This window comes from Elephantulus edwardii, unplaced genomic scaffold (assembly GCF_000299155.1).
Source record: "Elephantulus edwardii isolate Elephantulus edwardi_28Jun2011 unplaced genomic scaffold, EleEdw1.0 scaffold00269, whole genome shotgun sequence".
NCBI classification, from domain to species: Eukaryota; Metazoa; Chordata; class Mammalia; order Macroscelidea; family Macroscelididae; genus Elephantulus; species Elephantulus edwardii.
The window spans coordinates 1,851,108-1,866,574 of NW_006400019.1; the positions used below are offsets into that span (position 1 = coordinate 1,851,108).

Sequence of the window (15,467 nt, forward strand, 5' to 3'; positions counted from 1 at the left end):
GACCCTTTAGGCGCTGGGATGGAAGCCGCCCAGCCCACCCGCCGAGGAAGCCCAGGCTGGAGCGCTCTGGGGACTTCTGCTCAAAGTGCGCCAGCATGGCCCCTCCAGCCCATGGCCACACCCTGTCCCCTCGCTGAGTGGCCGCCTGCTTTCTGTTTTGGTGCTGGGCCACACGACCAGGCCAGGCCTCTGCTTAAGCCCGAGCTCACACCCCTGGCCAGCTCTACAAGTTCTCAACAACTGCACAAATGAACATGGGGGCCACAGGCCACCCACCAAGTCCTGCCCAGCTATCCTCCCAAGTCCTGTTTACCTACATTCAAGTCTTAGGCTGTTAAAAATGGCGCCCCAGTGGTCCTAGGGTGTGTGTATACAGGGTGGGGGGTGCAACTAGAAGCTGCAGGGACATTGCAGGGGCCTATTCTGGGGACCCATCCACCAAAAAGTCCATTTTTCTGAGCCAATTTACAGAAACTGGAATGAGGCCGAGGAAGCTGGGGAAAGCACGGGCAGGGATGGGAGAGGGGTTCTCATCAGAGCCCCTACCAGTGTCCCACCTCTGTCTCCGCCTGCCCCTCCACTCACACGGCCATGGCCCCTCAGGCTCCCCTCCCAGGTCTATGCTGTCACCTTCCCTCTCGATGGCACATTCCTGGTTGCTGTGACAGATGGTCTGTCTTCATGGCCCCCACAGCTCTCCTCTCTTGGAGGCTCTGCCTACCCCCAGCCAGGCATCTTGTGGCCCAACGTGCTGGGCCCTGACTTCCCCGGCGGCCCTTCACTGCCTCCACCCCTCCCGAGCTCATCCTCAGGCCCCACTGTGTTCACTCCGGCTCCCTAGCTCCCAGGCCTGAAGGCTGGGCTCCGGCTCAGCTCTCCACAGTCCTTACTCCTCCCAGGCTCTGCTCCCACAAACTCTCCATTTGCCCAGCTGGCTGCCCTCACCGCCACCCCTCAACCACTCCAGTCTGCCCACTAGACCCAGCCCGAGACCCTTCTTTGGAGTCCATCTTGGTCTTGTCTACTGTCCTGCGGTTTCCCCAGCTGTATGCCACCTTGCTGGCACCATTCTCTGCCCTGCGCAGGCCCTCTCTCGACCTCTTTCCCTGGTCCATCTCCTCCCACTGAACCTAAAGCCCAGCCTGAGGTCCCAGCCACCCTCTCACCTGTCCCTGTGACTTCATCTAGGACAGTGCGTCTGCTCTTGTTCTAATCCCGGGGCTGTCCCACCTCACCTCGCCCTGCCCCTTCTCTCCTCTCCATGCCCGGCCAGCGAGCATGGATGGTCCCAGACCCACCCCAGCCAAACGGCACCAGGACAGGGACTGCCAGAGTCGGCCTCAGCCTGTGACCAAGCAAAGGACCTTGCTGACAGCATTTAAGTTTGTGATGCAGGTGATGGCGGCAGTGGTGGCAATGCAGGAAGAGGAAGAGGGATGGAGAAGCAGGGAGATAAGGAAAGGGCAGAGGGAACCCCCAGCCCAGCCCAAATACAGGGAAAGAAAAGAGGAAAAGAAGATTTGTGACTGAGGCTGTCTACCCTCTCCTTCCCGAGGCTCAGTGACCACCCTCTGCCGACGCAGCCATCGGCAGCACGCTCCTGTGAGCCCTCCACACTCGGCCCTCCAGCTAGTGGCAGGAGGCCAACCTGGGCTTTACCGCAGTGCAGAGGGACATTTTCAAAGAGATTCCGGCAGTGCCCTCGAGGGCAAGAGAAGCCGGCTTCCTAGTCTGAACACGTCAAGAGGGTTCAGGTCCCCACCCTAGCAGCCAACATAGAACCCAGGACAAAGGTGAGTCCCTGGCTCCAGTGAGGCCCTGGACAACAGCACTAGTACCTAGCAGGGCCAGGTGTGCCAGCCTGCATCGGGAGCTCCCTGCCCTTATGGGCATAGGCCTGGACCTGTGGGCCTGAGCTCTGCCCGAGAACATCCTGGAAGGGAGGGGCAGCCTTTCATGATGAGAGCCACGGATGACCGCACAGAAGGCTTCCATGGCCCAATGACAGGCCAGCACCGGCCTGGGAGCAAGACCACCCAGATGAGCGGCTGGGGAGCGGCTGGGGCGTGTCTATCTCGGGGTGCTGAGATAGACCACAGCGTCCACACTGGTGTCCGACCAGCTTTAAGTGAGCCACCCTTGTGTAAGTGTGCCAACAGCTCCCTCATTTCTGAGACTTCCAAATGAGGACTCTTGAATGCCCCTGAGCTACAGGCAGGGTCACGTGGCGTGGCATGGCGCGGTGGCCGTGGTCACAGGCCAGCGGGCCTGGAGAGAGGCTGAGCTGCCATAGGGGAGGGGTGTCAGCAGCAGGCCTATCTAAGTGGGGTGCGGCTCACCACGTCTCTAGACCCTCCGGGGCACCCTCAGGATGTCAGGTATGTGGAACTTGAGGAAGAGCACCTGGGGAGTGTCTCCCCGCCTCTAGTCCTCACACAGGAACATCCCAGCTTAGTGGGGCAGCCTGCAATTGGAAAGGCCTAGGAGCCCAGCATGGCTGCCACCCTGCCTGCCTCCATGGAGCAGGTGTGGGCGGGGGACAGGCACACTGCAGGGGGCACCTTTTGAGCTCCAGAGCAGTTGAAGGGGGCTTTGGGTGCTTGCAGGGGATACGTGTCCCCAAGCCAGGCCACAGCCAGATCACTAGATCTTCCAGGGAGTCCCTGCTGTGACGGTCAGTGGGGGCCAGGCTCCCTGGCCTCAGCTCAGTGCCCCTGAGGACACTCCACTCCCCTGGCACGGTGCTCCCCACCTGGCCAGCCCGGATGAGGTGACTCCCTTCCATACTTACCAGGCACTGGTGGTGGGGAGGAGAGGGGCAGATGGCGGGAGGGGTGCTGGGAGCAGAGGGCGAGAGGCCCCCAGGGGAGGAGGTGAGCATGAGGCAGCAGACCTCTAGGGGTGGGGACGACGGGTGGACACAGCCAGCTGACAGACAGACAGACAGACAGACAGATGGAAAGCACAGAGCAAAATGGCAAAGAGAACACGCGGAGGACGTTAAGGTGCCAGGAGGGAAGTGGAGTGTCTGTGTCCTTAGCTGACCCTTGAGTGCTGGGTGCCTGAGTCTGTGGTGGAGGGGGCTGGTGTGGGTGCAGCCTGGGGCTGGAGGAGGGTGTGTGAAAGGGACGAGGTGACCAGGGCAGGGGGGACTGATGCCATCCACATCCCTGACAGGACTGCCTGCTCAACCCAGCGGATGGGGCTCCCACCGGGGCCTCTCACCAGTTCCTGAAGGAAAAACAAACCAACAAAAACCCAAACCCCGACAAGACAAAAGCCCATCCCAGCTTCTGTGTGGAGGAAGGAAGGCGAGGTTAAGGCAGGTCCGCAGGGCAGGGCTGCTGCGGAGGAAGGTCGCTGCTCTGGAAGATTTGCTCTGCGGGTGTCAGATCTCTCGCATTTATTGTGGAAAGCGGGTGGCCCAGCGTGGGCACAACCGTGGGGAAGGTGGGTCAACAGTCTGCCTAGTGGCTTTACCTTGGCCTTTTTGAAAAACGTGAACCGTTACGCAAGTTTCTACCTCTTTAGGACAAACCCTGTGTTCTCTGGAAAACGCCACCAAAATGGTGGGGCATTTTCATGGAAACGTGTAGAAGGAACGCGATTCCTCCCAGCTTCTCTGAGGAAGGAGGAGAGAGTGGGCGAGATGGTTATGACCCTTCAACCTCGAGGCCTGTTTGGGAAGAGCAAGGTTCTGGAAGGTTCAGCTGATTGGAGCACTCCTCCCCACCCTGGCCAGAGGCCAGGCCTGCTGTCCCCTGGGGGCTGCCTCGGCCCTCCTGGGGAGACCATCTCAAGGAAGATGCGGGGAGCTCTAGGCCCCAGGTGGGGCAGGATTTCCTCCGCTGCAAACGATGCAGAAAAGGCACTTGCCTGTCCTTCCAGTCCTGCCCCCAGACCACTCACTGATGCCACTGCCCGAGCAGCCCCTCAGGTCAATGGCAGGAAGGAAAGAATGGGAGTTCCGAGCCAGTGCATTTCCGTCTGCGGGGGCCGGACAGGGAGGCAGGAGCGAGCGGGAGAGGCACGGAGGGTGCAAGACTGGAAAAGAGAAGAGAGAGGGGGAGGCCTTTTCTCCCCCCAGATGCCATTTATGAGAGAAAAGGGAACTCAAGACTCACTGCCAGCAGCGCTGGTGGGACTGGCAGCAGAGAGAATTAGGTGAGTAGGGGTAGAAAGATTGGTTACGTCATGGAGCTGGCTGAGGACCGAAGACCGCCGACGCAGGGCCCCCTGAAATGAAGCGCTTCTCTTGAAGGTACTCACTACCTCCATCTGTGGGAGAGAAAATGAGATAAAGATTGGCTAGCACTGTTATCCGGGGCCGCAGGGCGAGGCGGAGCGGAGGGACCGCGCTGGGCTCCTCGGCCCCGCTGGCGGGGTGCGCTTGGACGGGGCGGGCACGGAGCGAGGCTTTGCCGAGCACATGATTAGTGGTTACGAGCTGCAGGGGTTCGAGTCAGTCATTTGCACTCAACAGTAGATACCTGTGTCTGGCAAGAGTTCCTTATCCTACTTCAGTATCTCTCGGCCTTTTTTTCTGCCCCAACACACCTGGGGGACACGACACATGTCCATTAGTGTGTGAGACCCAGTGAGGGGTTCTCAGGGGTGTGAGGGGACAATCTGGGGCCTAGTTTGCTACGTGTTCAGAATTGGTTGTGGCTTTAAAAAGATGAGAGAGTATTCCCGAAACATCTTCCCTGTTTTCTCTGAAAGCTTTCTCACAAACCCATGCCAGAAAGAGGGAACACTGAAGGTTCGAGAGCAAATATTGCTTTTTTTTTTTTTTTTGGTCCTCCGCTCTTTCAACTTCCAATGAAAGGGATGTGAGTCTGCGGAAAACAAGAACTTTCTAGAGCCCTGGGTAGGGTCAGAACTCTTCTCTCATGACAACAGGGTACAAGCAGATCAATCCAAGGAACCGAGACTGAGTGGCCACAGCGACTGTCCTCCCATGAGGGGGTCATGTGCTGGCACTGGCATGACATTGCTAGGTAGGGGCAGAGCTGAGGCCGTGGAGGGTGGCTCCGACTTCTGGCAAGTGCCATATATTGGTTGGATGATGTGAGCAGCAAAGTGCATTTGGATACTGAGGCCCTCAGCCTCCTCATGGCCCACAGAGAAGACTGCTCCACTCCCAGGCCCCAGTGGGGACTCGGGCCCAGGGTCAGCTGGGTCACAGAGTCAGGCTTATCTCCCCACCTTCTCATTTCCCTTCACTTTCCGAGTTTCCCTACTACCCACGCCGCCCAAGCAAAGGGGTCTCCAGGAAAGGGGATTCGGGGCCACAGCCTGAGACCCATGACATCTGCATTGTGCTGTGCACATCGGCTCATCGTTGGGGGACTTTGTGTGAGGTACGCTGGGGGCCCATGTCCTCCCTGAGGTACAATACTTTTAGGGTTATAAAGGCAAGGCTACCCAGATGGCACCAGCCAGCTCCTGGAGTGAGAGGTGACAGTATCAGTCAAAGTACCACAGCTGTCATTGCCCTGAGGACACTCGGGCACTGGACCGGAACCAGGCTCGAGTGGCTGGAGCAACGCACTGGCCTCTAAGGGAGTTCGTGTGGTGAGGCCCCAAAGGCTCTTCTGACCTGGCGCCCTAACCACCTCATACGTGAGCACGTGAAATGAGGGCGAGAGGACAGGACTGTTTGAGAACTGTCTTTACTCAGCAGCAAGCTGGGCCATGGCGGCCTACAACAGGGCTCTCTCAGGGCATCATGCCCTAGAGAAGCATCTAGAACATGGCTCTCTCAGGATGTCAAACCTGAGAAAGATCTTCTTGGCTTGATTTGGCTTTTCCATTTCCACAGAGAAGCTGTTAACAAGTTAAAAACTACAGTGAGGAGACTGCGGCATTCCTGAGAAGCTGGGAGGTCAACACGACAACACTGCACTGCAGGTTCCCTGGAGGAACTCCAGTGCGTTCACTGTGGGATGGGCGAGCCTGGGCACTGGCCAGCCCTCGCTGGGGGTTCTCTTGCCCAAAGCCCACAGAAAACAAAAGGCTCCATCAGCAGGAAAGAGCTGGGCTACCTGAGGGACCCAGCAGAGCAGGGACAGCACAGAGCAGAGGTGGCGGGCCGACCCCAGGCTCTCAGCACCGTCATGTAGAAGACATGGGTAAGTGGCCGGAAGACGAGGAAGCCCTGAGCACTGCCAGGAACAGGGAGCACCGTGCACAAGCTTCCTGCTCCTGGGCCTGAGTCAGTCACACCCGGTAGGATAACTGTCACCCAGGACTGTCCTCTGGGCCACGGCAGCCAGTGGGCATGCTGTGATGGAGAAACCCCACACCCCACGCAGTGCCATCTTAACGCTGGCCTGCAGGCCTCACTGTCCACGTGCTGGGTGGGAGGGGGCAAGGCTGAGAATCCCCCACAGAAGGAGGTGGTCTCTGGCACAGGCAGCCAAGGAGGGGTCGTCCTTGAGGGAAGGAAGTCAGCAGCGCTGGGAGCTGGGTGGCAGGAGCACAGCATGCCCGTGGGAACAGCAGGAAGCCACAGCCCTGTGGATGGCCAAGGGGGCTTAGGGGGCAGGGGAGCCTGGTGAGCAGCTGGGCAGGTAGCAGGTGTGCAGTCCAGGGCCGACCCCACAGGCAGGCCCTCACAGGGCCCTGGGGTAAAAGTGAGAGCTCAGGAGAGGTGGGCTGAGCTGGGGTCATCTCAGTGAAGGCTACAGGGCGCATTGGGCAGAGGGGCGGGGGAGCCCACAGCCTAGGTGTGCACTCTGTTCAGTGTGAGGGGGCATTTGCTGGGCTGGGGCGCCCAGGAGGTAGGGAGAGGTGGGAGGGCAAGGTGGGCGGGCTGCAGCAGTGCATCATGGGGCTGACTGGTAATGAGGTTCGCAGGCTCCTGGCTGGATACAAGGGCCTTGCAGGACGCAGAGGGGGTAAGTGAGGGCAAGGACCCGAGGCAGGCACCAGGGAGAGCAGGGTGGCAGGGTGGGAAGCAGCGTTGGGGCAGGCGAAGCCCGAAGAAGCCAGTCTTGGGGACCTAGACGACAAGTGTTTCTGGGCCCTGATTGGCAGAGGTCAGCTGCAATGGGATGAGAGTGAGTGTGAGGGAAGGGTGTGGTGAGACATTAAGTATGGAATGTTCTGGAAAGCAAACTGGGTGGGAAGAGTCAGGGTAGGGAGAGGGCGGAGCACCTCCTGCTGACTTTACAGAGGACCTGAGCTGATGGCCTTGACCTCCAACCACCCTACAGTTTGTAGCTTTGGGTTGTAACAGGAAAGAGAGATTCTGGGAAGCAAGTTTCCCATGGAATGCTCAGTATACTCCAATTAACAGTCCGCCAAGGCCATCTGAATGGGTGCCAGGCCTTGGGCAGTGCCTACCATACGGGGTGAGGCCAGCAGCTACCAGAACAAACTCCAAGGTGACACGTGACCCGCTAAGGCCAGACCACCTGGGCTGAGGGGTGCATCATGGCTGCTCGGCCTTGGCTCCTCCCTCTCCCTCGCCCCTCTGGGCTGACTAGCCCATGCCACCCTCTCTGGCCTCACCTGTGTCTGGATCCGGTTGAGGCCTCGGAACCAGAGGATCTGGCCCCTGCGGAGCTCTCGCTCGGCATGATCGATCTCCTCCTCCCCCTCGGCCAGCTCCTCGTCCGTCACCTCGTCCTTCCCAGGCCCGTGGCCAGCCTCCTTTAGGCACGTGAGCCGACTGGTGGGGATGGTGGCGATGACCTTGGGGACAGGAAGCAGAGGTGGCCTCAGCCCTCGACATCAGGTCTTTCACCTCCCAGGTAGCCCTGGCTCACGGGAGTTGGAGCCAGCCTTTTCCCAGGCATCACGATGGGGACAAGCCCTGCCGGGCCCTGAGGCTGGGCCCTGGATTGGGGAGGCCTGGTGCCAAACTCCTCTCTCCAGAGGATCTGCCAGTACCTTTCTCTGCTGAGACCCAGAGCCCAATGCTGGTTGGCAGCTGTGGCTAGTGAGCTGACCTCGCTGCAGCCTGGGCAGGTTGGGTCACCTGTAGGGCCCACTGTGCACTTAGAGACCTCCAAGGCTGGGCTCCAGGGTGCCCAAGGCCCTCAGCCTTCCTCCCTAGAGGCCCTCAGCTCAAAGGCCAACCCCTCAGGCCCACCACCATCACATCCCCAACACGCCACCCCCTATGCAAACCCAGAAGTGCTCAGTCCAGACTTGTCTAGGTGCAGCTAAAGGCTTGGGCCTCAGTCAAACACAGGAGCTGATGGCTACAGTTGGGAGAGAGCAGGGCAGCCTGGCCCTTGTGTGGGGACCCTGAAGCCCAAGAGGCATCAAAGTACATCAGAAATCATGGTGGACACTGGCCTTCCCTGGGCCAGACTCCAGCCCAGTTGTGGGGACAGAAGGATGAACTGGAGAGATTGCCACATCTGAATGAGCGCAGACTGGGGCCACCTCATGGAGCAGGGACTCTGTGCTAACTGGGCCAGATGAGCCTGGACTTCCCATATCAGTGGAGCAGCGGGGATCGAACCTGGGGTGTACAAAGGCCAGGAACTGAGGCTGGAGCTCAGGGAGCCAGTGGCATGCAAGACAAAGCCCAGCCACAAGAACCAGGTTGATGGGACACAAGTGACAGCCAGGCACTTGGGCCACCACCGACACAGACAGGGAAACTCCCTGCCCTCAGCTGACATCACACCGCTGCTCACTCTGGAACTCCAAGCCTCACCAGCCCGGAGTGTCCTTGCCGAGCAAACTGCCCACCTCCCGGCTTCCACACCCCACCCCCACCCTTGCTGAGGGCCAGGGCTTGGTTGGGTCGTATTTTTGCAGCCTGTAAAGGGTAAAGGCTGTGCTGCAATGCTGAAGGCACGCGGTTCGAATCCACCAGCTGCTCCGCAGAGAAGGCTGGGCAACCTCATCCCGTGCAATTAACTGCCTCTGAAAACCCACCAGAGGGTCGGCTCTGGGTCAGAGGTCTTCGTGGTGGGGCCGGGCCAGGGCAGCCATGCGCTCGGGAGGGTGAGGAGGCAGCTGGCATGACTGAGGCCCTAACTGGAGTGAGGAGAGTGGGAGGGCCAGCGGGGACAGTGGGAAGCCTAGTGGTAGAGGAGGAAGGCAAAACTGGGGCGCAGTGGAAATTGATGGGTCATGTTGGCAGCCTCTGTGACCAGCTTCAGGGCCAAATGCAGATGCAGAAACCCAAGCACAGATGGAAGTGAGTCCTGAACTCGGCCTCTGAATGCCAGCGTTCTAGAACTCTGCAGGAATGTCTTCAGAGGCCTGGCTCAGCCAAGTGACTGCGTTCTGACGAATCGCTAGCAATCCAGGACGCTCTTCCCTAATACGGTTCAAGGCGATAAGTTTCCCATATAAACTTGGTATTAGCTGGGCCCCAGATCTTGCATTTTTTCCCAATAGTTCAAAACAGTTGATAATCTTCCTTATTTTGCAGTGCATGGTTTAATCCCAACCCCTTGGCGTGATTATCTGCGTTGTGTGGGACACAGACCTGAGCCACGCTGCACCAAAGGCCATCTGCCCGCCACGTCTGCATTTCCGTCCCACCTTTGGGTACGTAATTTTCGATGAGATCTCTCTCGCTACTTTTTACCTTAACAACAACAACAACAAAGGCCATCTGCCCTACGTGGCTTTCCTTTCCCCAGCACCCACAGGTGTTCTGTACGCTGTCAGGAACATGCAGTGGGACTGCAGAAGGTGTGCACCATGACGACCATCACATCAGATACTCACCTGTCCCCAGACCAGCTCCCCAAAACCAACAAACAGGCACCAGAGCCATTGTTCTGCCGAGAGCGGGGAGCAGCTGAAGGGTTTTCCACCGAACTGGACGATGACAATCTGCAGAACAAAGATGGCGACAGGCGGGTCTGGTAGCAGCCCCAGGGGGGCGGGCAGACCTGGGGCTCCTCCTGCCAACCTGAAGACTACCCCAAGCACAGTCACTCCCTTGCCAAGCAGGCCCACCTCTGTGCACCCTCCTCTGGCGCATGGGGCCTGCCCTCCCTTCAGACCCAGCTCAGCCTCCTGATGGTTCCGTCATCCCTCTCTCCCAGGCAGGAAGGCCCTCCCCAGAAACAGGCCTCTTTCTCCTGACTCCGGGCCTCCCTTTGTTTCTCCCTCAGAAGTACCTACAGAAGACCTCATGGATGGGCTGACCAGTCCCAGAACACCAACAGATCAGTCTGCACCCTCAGCTGGCCAACCCTACTCCCAACAGTCCTCAGTGGGCCCTCCTACTGGAGTGCTTGTCAACACTGGGAAGAAGACCGCGCCTTCGAAAGAATGTTCTTGAATTATAGTGTCATTGCAGAAATCAGCATGTCACCACTGGAAATGAAGGCATCTTCTAAAGAAACTTCTGGAATCATTGTGGCCTTACACCAAAACATTAGGATTGGAGGAAGATTCACTAGCAACCTGCGATATGCAGGTGACATGGTGTTGCTTGCTGAAAGTGAAAAGGACCTGCAGCATTTGCGAAGAAGATCAAAGACTTCAATAAAAAAAAAAAACAAAAATCCTCATCACTGGACCAGTTCGCACTGGATGCTAGCGACTGTTTCCCTTTTCTTGGATCTATAACCAACACTCATAATACACAGTCAAGAAACCAAAAGACGCATTGCACTGGGTCGATGTGCTGTCAAAGACCTCAAAGTCCTAGAGCAAGGATCCCAAAACATATTCTTTTCCATTGCTTCTTATGCACGTGACAGTTGGACAATGACTAAGAATGACAGAAAAAGGATTGGCGCCTTTGAGCTGTGGTGCTGGAGAAGAGCGCTTAACGTCCTTGGACAGCCAGGAGAGCAGTATGTCTGGGGGGGGTGCGGCTAGGGTGCCCCTTAGAGGCCAGGATGGGAGACTTCATCTCACTCACTTACTGACATGTTGTCAGGAGGGGCCAGTTCTTGGAGAGGGACATTATGTTTGGAAAAGTCGGGGGTCAGAGACACAGTGACTGACTGCATCAGTGGGGACCGTGGGGCTGGCACAGGGCCAGGTAGAGTTTCCTTCTTTGACTCCTGACAACACCAACCACACATCAATGAAGCAAACGGCAATGGGACCATCCCCAGATGACAGAGCTGGGTAGGGTCGCGCCCAGAATCTGGGAGATGTCTCCTTTCCACGTGGAGTCAGCAGGTTAAAGAGGGCAGGGCTGCAGGACATACTGACAGGAGCTGGCGACCTGGGCCATGGTCCCATCCCGCCTGGAACCACCTCCTACCTGGATGCCAAAGGTGCCCAAGACGATGGAGCAGAAGATGGGGTTGCTGAAGATGCCTTCGAAGACATTCCTCTCACCATGGATCTTGCGGGCGTTGATCTCATTGAAGAGCTGCATCATGACGAAGGTGTTGAAGATGATGGTATAGTGCTCCGAGGGTGGCGAGTGCAGGGGTGCGTTCCTCCCGCTATCGATGTCAAACAAGACCTCCCCTGGAAGCAGTGAGGCGCAGGGGAAGGGCTGGAGCAGTACCCGGCCACCATGGGGTGCAGGGGTCACTTGGCTCCTCACAAAGAGAGGAATGTTAGCCAGGGGGCTGGACTCAGCCGTCTGTGGTGTCTTCCCACAGGGGTTCAGCCTTTGGCCCCTCGGCTGCCCTCTCCACCCAGACATGCTAGTCCCTCCCAGAGCCCAGCTCCAGGCCCACCTCGAGCTAGGCTGGCCCCGTGAGGATGCTGCCTCCATCCCCACGGGGCTCACGCCCCACCCCTCCTTCCTCTGTCACTTTCTCCTCCCTCTGCCCCCATCTCCCTCCTCTCCCTCTTGCTAGCTCTCCTTCCTATCCTTCCTCCCTCTGCCCCCTCCTTCTCCTCCTCCCCATCCCTCCTCCCCCAACTTCCAGCTGGGCTCCCTGCTCAGAGTCCAGTGAAAGCGTCCCAGGTAGTGGGCGACTGGGTGAGTGCTGGGTAGGCGGAGGAGATGCCCCTCCGGGTGGGAAGCTGGTGCACTATGCGGCCAGCGCTACAGACACAAGCCACGGGGCCCCAGGTGCCTACCCACAAAGAGCAGGGTGAAGATGATAGTCAGCTGGTAGACTGCGTGGCCCAGAATGTTCTTCATCATGGTGCGGGAGATGAGGGGCTTGTCCCGGCCGTACGGCTTCCGCAGGAGCAGGGCCTCGGTGGGCGGCTCTGTCGCCAGGGCCAGAGAGGCGAAGGTGTCCATGATCAAGTTTACCCACAACATCTGCACGGCTTTGAGGGGAGAGTCCTGTGGGGATGAGGCTGTCACTCCTCCCGTGGGGCCAGCCACCCAACAGCCCCCTGGGCTCCTGAGGGGAGACTCGGTTTGAGGCTAATGTACTGGTTTTGCTGCACAAATCTGCACTTCCCATTAAAATGTGACTTTTCTTTGTCACATTCGTCATCTGTAACCCTTTTCTTTAGTGTGTGGACAGTGGGACAGTGCAAAGACTTCTCAAGGCTGGCAGTGAGTGCCTAGCCACAGGCTCGCCGATTCTGGCCCTGACCCTGTGTGGAGCAAACCTCAACGACTTCTCGATAAAAGAGTAATCAAACAGCCTGGTCCTGGGTTAACAACAGATCCACAGGCCAATGGAATAGAATCGAGAGTCAAGAAATAACCCAGCACATGCACGGTCACGGATTCTCCTCCTTCCCGGCGGATGGCGTTCTCCAAGGACTGGCCCTCCTGACAATGTGTCAAAGGGCACGGGATGAAGCTTTATCATCTTTGCCCCCAAGGAGCACCCTGGCTGCACCTTGTCCAGGACAGACCTGTTTGTTCCTCTGGTCGCCATCAGAGAGAGACCAATTCAAACCACTTCACTCTCACTCTGATTAAAAGAAAATGATACATGTCGGTGGGCATGCGGGGAAATGGGAACCCTTATGCACTGCTGGCGGCAAAAGCAAAATGGTACAGCCCTTGTGGAAAAAAACTGTGTGGCAGATCCTAAAAAAAACCCAACCAAAAAATTCTAGAAAACTCCAACACTTCAACAAGAAAAAGACAAATGCTTCAATGACAGCTAGGCAGAGAACAGGAATAGACACCTCACCAGAGAAGACATCCAGATCACCGACAACACTGAGATGCCACCTCACTCCAGGAACAACAGCAACATTAAATAAGCCGTGAAACACCAAACGCTGGCGAGGGTGCGGAGAGAATGGTACCATTAGCCACTGCTGGCGGGAAGGTACAATGGGGCAAGCACAATGCAAAGCAGTATAGTGCTTCCCTGAAGAGCTGGAAATAGACACAGAGCCATGATGCATGCTACAACACGGATGGACCTTGCAAATACATGCTAAGTGAGGTAAGTCAGACACACAAGGACAAATACACTATGTTCTCATCTCCGTGAGGTATTCAGGGGCAGGGCAGCAGTGATTAATGGTTAACGGTGGGGCAACATGATTAACGCAGTAGCCATCACTGAGCTGTATACCTGAGAAAGACCCAACTGGCAAATGTGTCATATGTCCTTTTAGAACAACACCCAAAGAGAAGCTGCCGATGCTGTTTATGCACAACCTGAACTTCCTGGAGCGCCTTCTCTAGTTTCAGAGGCACACGGGCATGGTCTGTGGTGCATACCTGCCAGCCGTCCTAACATCGCTGGGAGTGTTTCTCCTTTACCTGCTGGGCACTGCAAGCACTGGCCTGGCTACCATTATTGAGTTTATGATCTGAGACTCCCTAAGAGAATTTTAATCCAAAGAGGAAAATGTGGGATACAATTTCAAAATCCCATGGAATCCAAACTTTCTGGAGGACTGGAGCTGAGCGGTCCCCCATCCCCCAAGAGTGTTGTTCTGAGGCAACCTTTCCACCTAAAACCTTAAGTTTAGGGGTGACTGCACTTCCATTTCATGTTAATAAGGAGAAAAAGAAAGGTTTTCTCTCGCCCAGATTGGACAACATAAGCAGGGAGGAGGCTAGAAACCAGAAATGGCCTGACTTGATGAGACAATCGAAGACAGGAAAAGGCCGATTCTGAACTTGACCTTCCTTCTCTTCCTCTCCTCTGATGAGATAGATAGTTAAAACTACCCTAAGAGAATCCCGAACAGGCACACCGTGGAGACAGAAAGACGCCGAGTGGCCAGGGGCTGAGAGAGGGAGACAGGAGTGACTGCAGAGGAGTCCAGGGTTCCTGTTTGGGGTGATGAGAAAGTTCTAGAACTAGATGAAGTGGTGGCTGCACAACGTGGGGAAAACATTGAAAGCCACAGAAGTGTCCACTTTCAAACGGTTAAAATGGGAAGTTTATGTGCTGTGACTGTGACCTCAATGAAAGAGAACACAGCTTGAAAGGGTCACGTTGATGAGGAACTCAGCAAACCACCAAGAGGAAGCCCGTGGCACGCTCTGACCATGACAAGTTACTGCCAGTACTCAGCCCATTCACAGAGGAGACTGGAAAGCTGACTTTGTGGGGACTGCAGTCAATGTCACACAAAAACGTGGCTGGACGGCTGTGTGGAAACCTTCCCACTCATCATCATCATCATCATCAAAACTTTTGAAAAAGTTGACCAGAGCGTTTCCATGTGACCTGCAAATCTTAAGCCCAGTATGTACCCAAGAGCCATCAAAGCACGGACCCAAAGCAAGAGTCACATGGTCGAAACTGTCTGAGCAACTGTCAGCAGCTGACGGGACAAACACACGCGGTCAATGCATACACTGCAGTGCTGCTGCTGTTGTTACGTGCTGTCGAGTCACCTGCGACCCATAGCAACCCTGTGTACAACACCTCTGCAGCCTGCCCTGTCCTGAGCCAGTCTCCCTGACTCCGACACACCGACCCCCATCGCCCCAGTTACCATGTCAATCCATCTCCTCCAGGGGCTTCCTCCCCTGCGCTGTCCCTCTACCCTTCCAAGCATGATGTCCTTCTCCAAGGACCGCTTCTTCCTGACCATGTGCCCAAAGAACGGGAGCTGGAGCTTCAGAATCCTCGCCTCCAGGAAGACACTGGAGTATTACCCAGCCGTAAGAAGGAACGAAGTCCCAACACATGTATGACACTGACGAACACTGAGAATATACTAAATGATGGCAGGACTAGACAAGTTCAGAGTCACAAATGACATCCGAGGTTCCTGGAAGCTGCTTGCCAGGCCCAGGACTGCCTGTCCCCTTACAACCTCTGGAGTGTACACTCGACAATGGTGACGCTTGAGGGTATGTGGATCTTATCACGATTGGAAAAAACGCAGGGAGGGGAAAAAACCTCCTCTCGGCTTCCTTACTCCCTCCCGGTGCCCACCTGAGTGATGCACGCCCCCGTGAAGGCCACGATCACAGCCACCACATTGACGGTCAGCTGGAACTGCAGGAACTTGGAGATGCTGTCGTAGACGTTGCGGCCCCACATGACAGCCTTCACAATGCTGGTGAAGTTGTCATCGGTCAGGATGATGTCCGAGGCCTCCTTAGCCACGTCTGTCCCTGCAATGCCCTAGGGTGTGCACACACACACACACACACACACACACACACACACACA

The 15,467-nt window shown here is 56.8% G+C and overlaps 1 protein-coding gene across 4 annotated transcripts in view; it reads right to left on the bottom strand.

Moving 5' to 3' along the window:
- The window catches only part of ATP2B3 (ATPase, Ca++ transporting, plasma membrane 3), a 28,724-nt gene that overhangs the window by 1,779 nt on the left and 11,478 nt on the right, over positions 1-15,467 (bottom strand). For 3 of the 4 annotated variants that reach the window (XM_006899942.1, XM_006899940.1, XM_006899941.1), the window contains 5 exons: positions 15,228-15,419; positions 11,983-12,196; positions 11,207-11,418; positions 9,706-9,813; positions 7,519-7,701 (listed from right to left, as the gene is read on the bottom strand). In XM_006899942.1, coding sequence (XP_006900004.1) covers positions 7,519-7,701; positions 9,706-9,813; positions 11,207-11,418; positions 11,983-12,196; positions 15,228-15,419 — 909 coding nt within the window. Of the gene's footprint in view, positions 1-4,124; positions 4,279-7,518; positions 7,702-9,705; positions 9,814-11,206; positions 11,419-11,982; positions 12,197-15,227; positions 15,420-15,467 lie in introns of all 4 variants that reach the window. The other variant, XM_006899943.1, reaches the window with a different exon arrangement.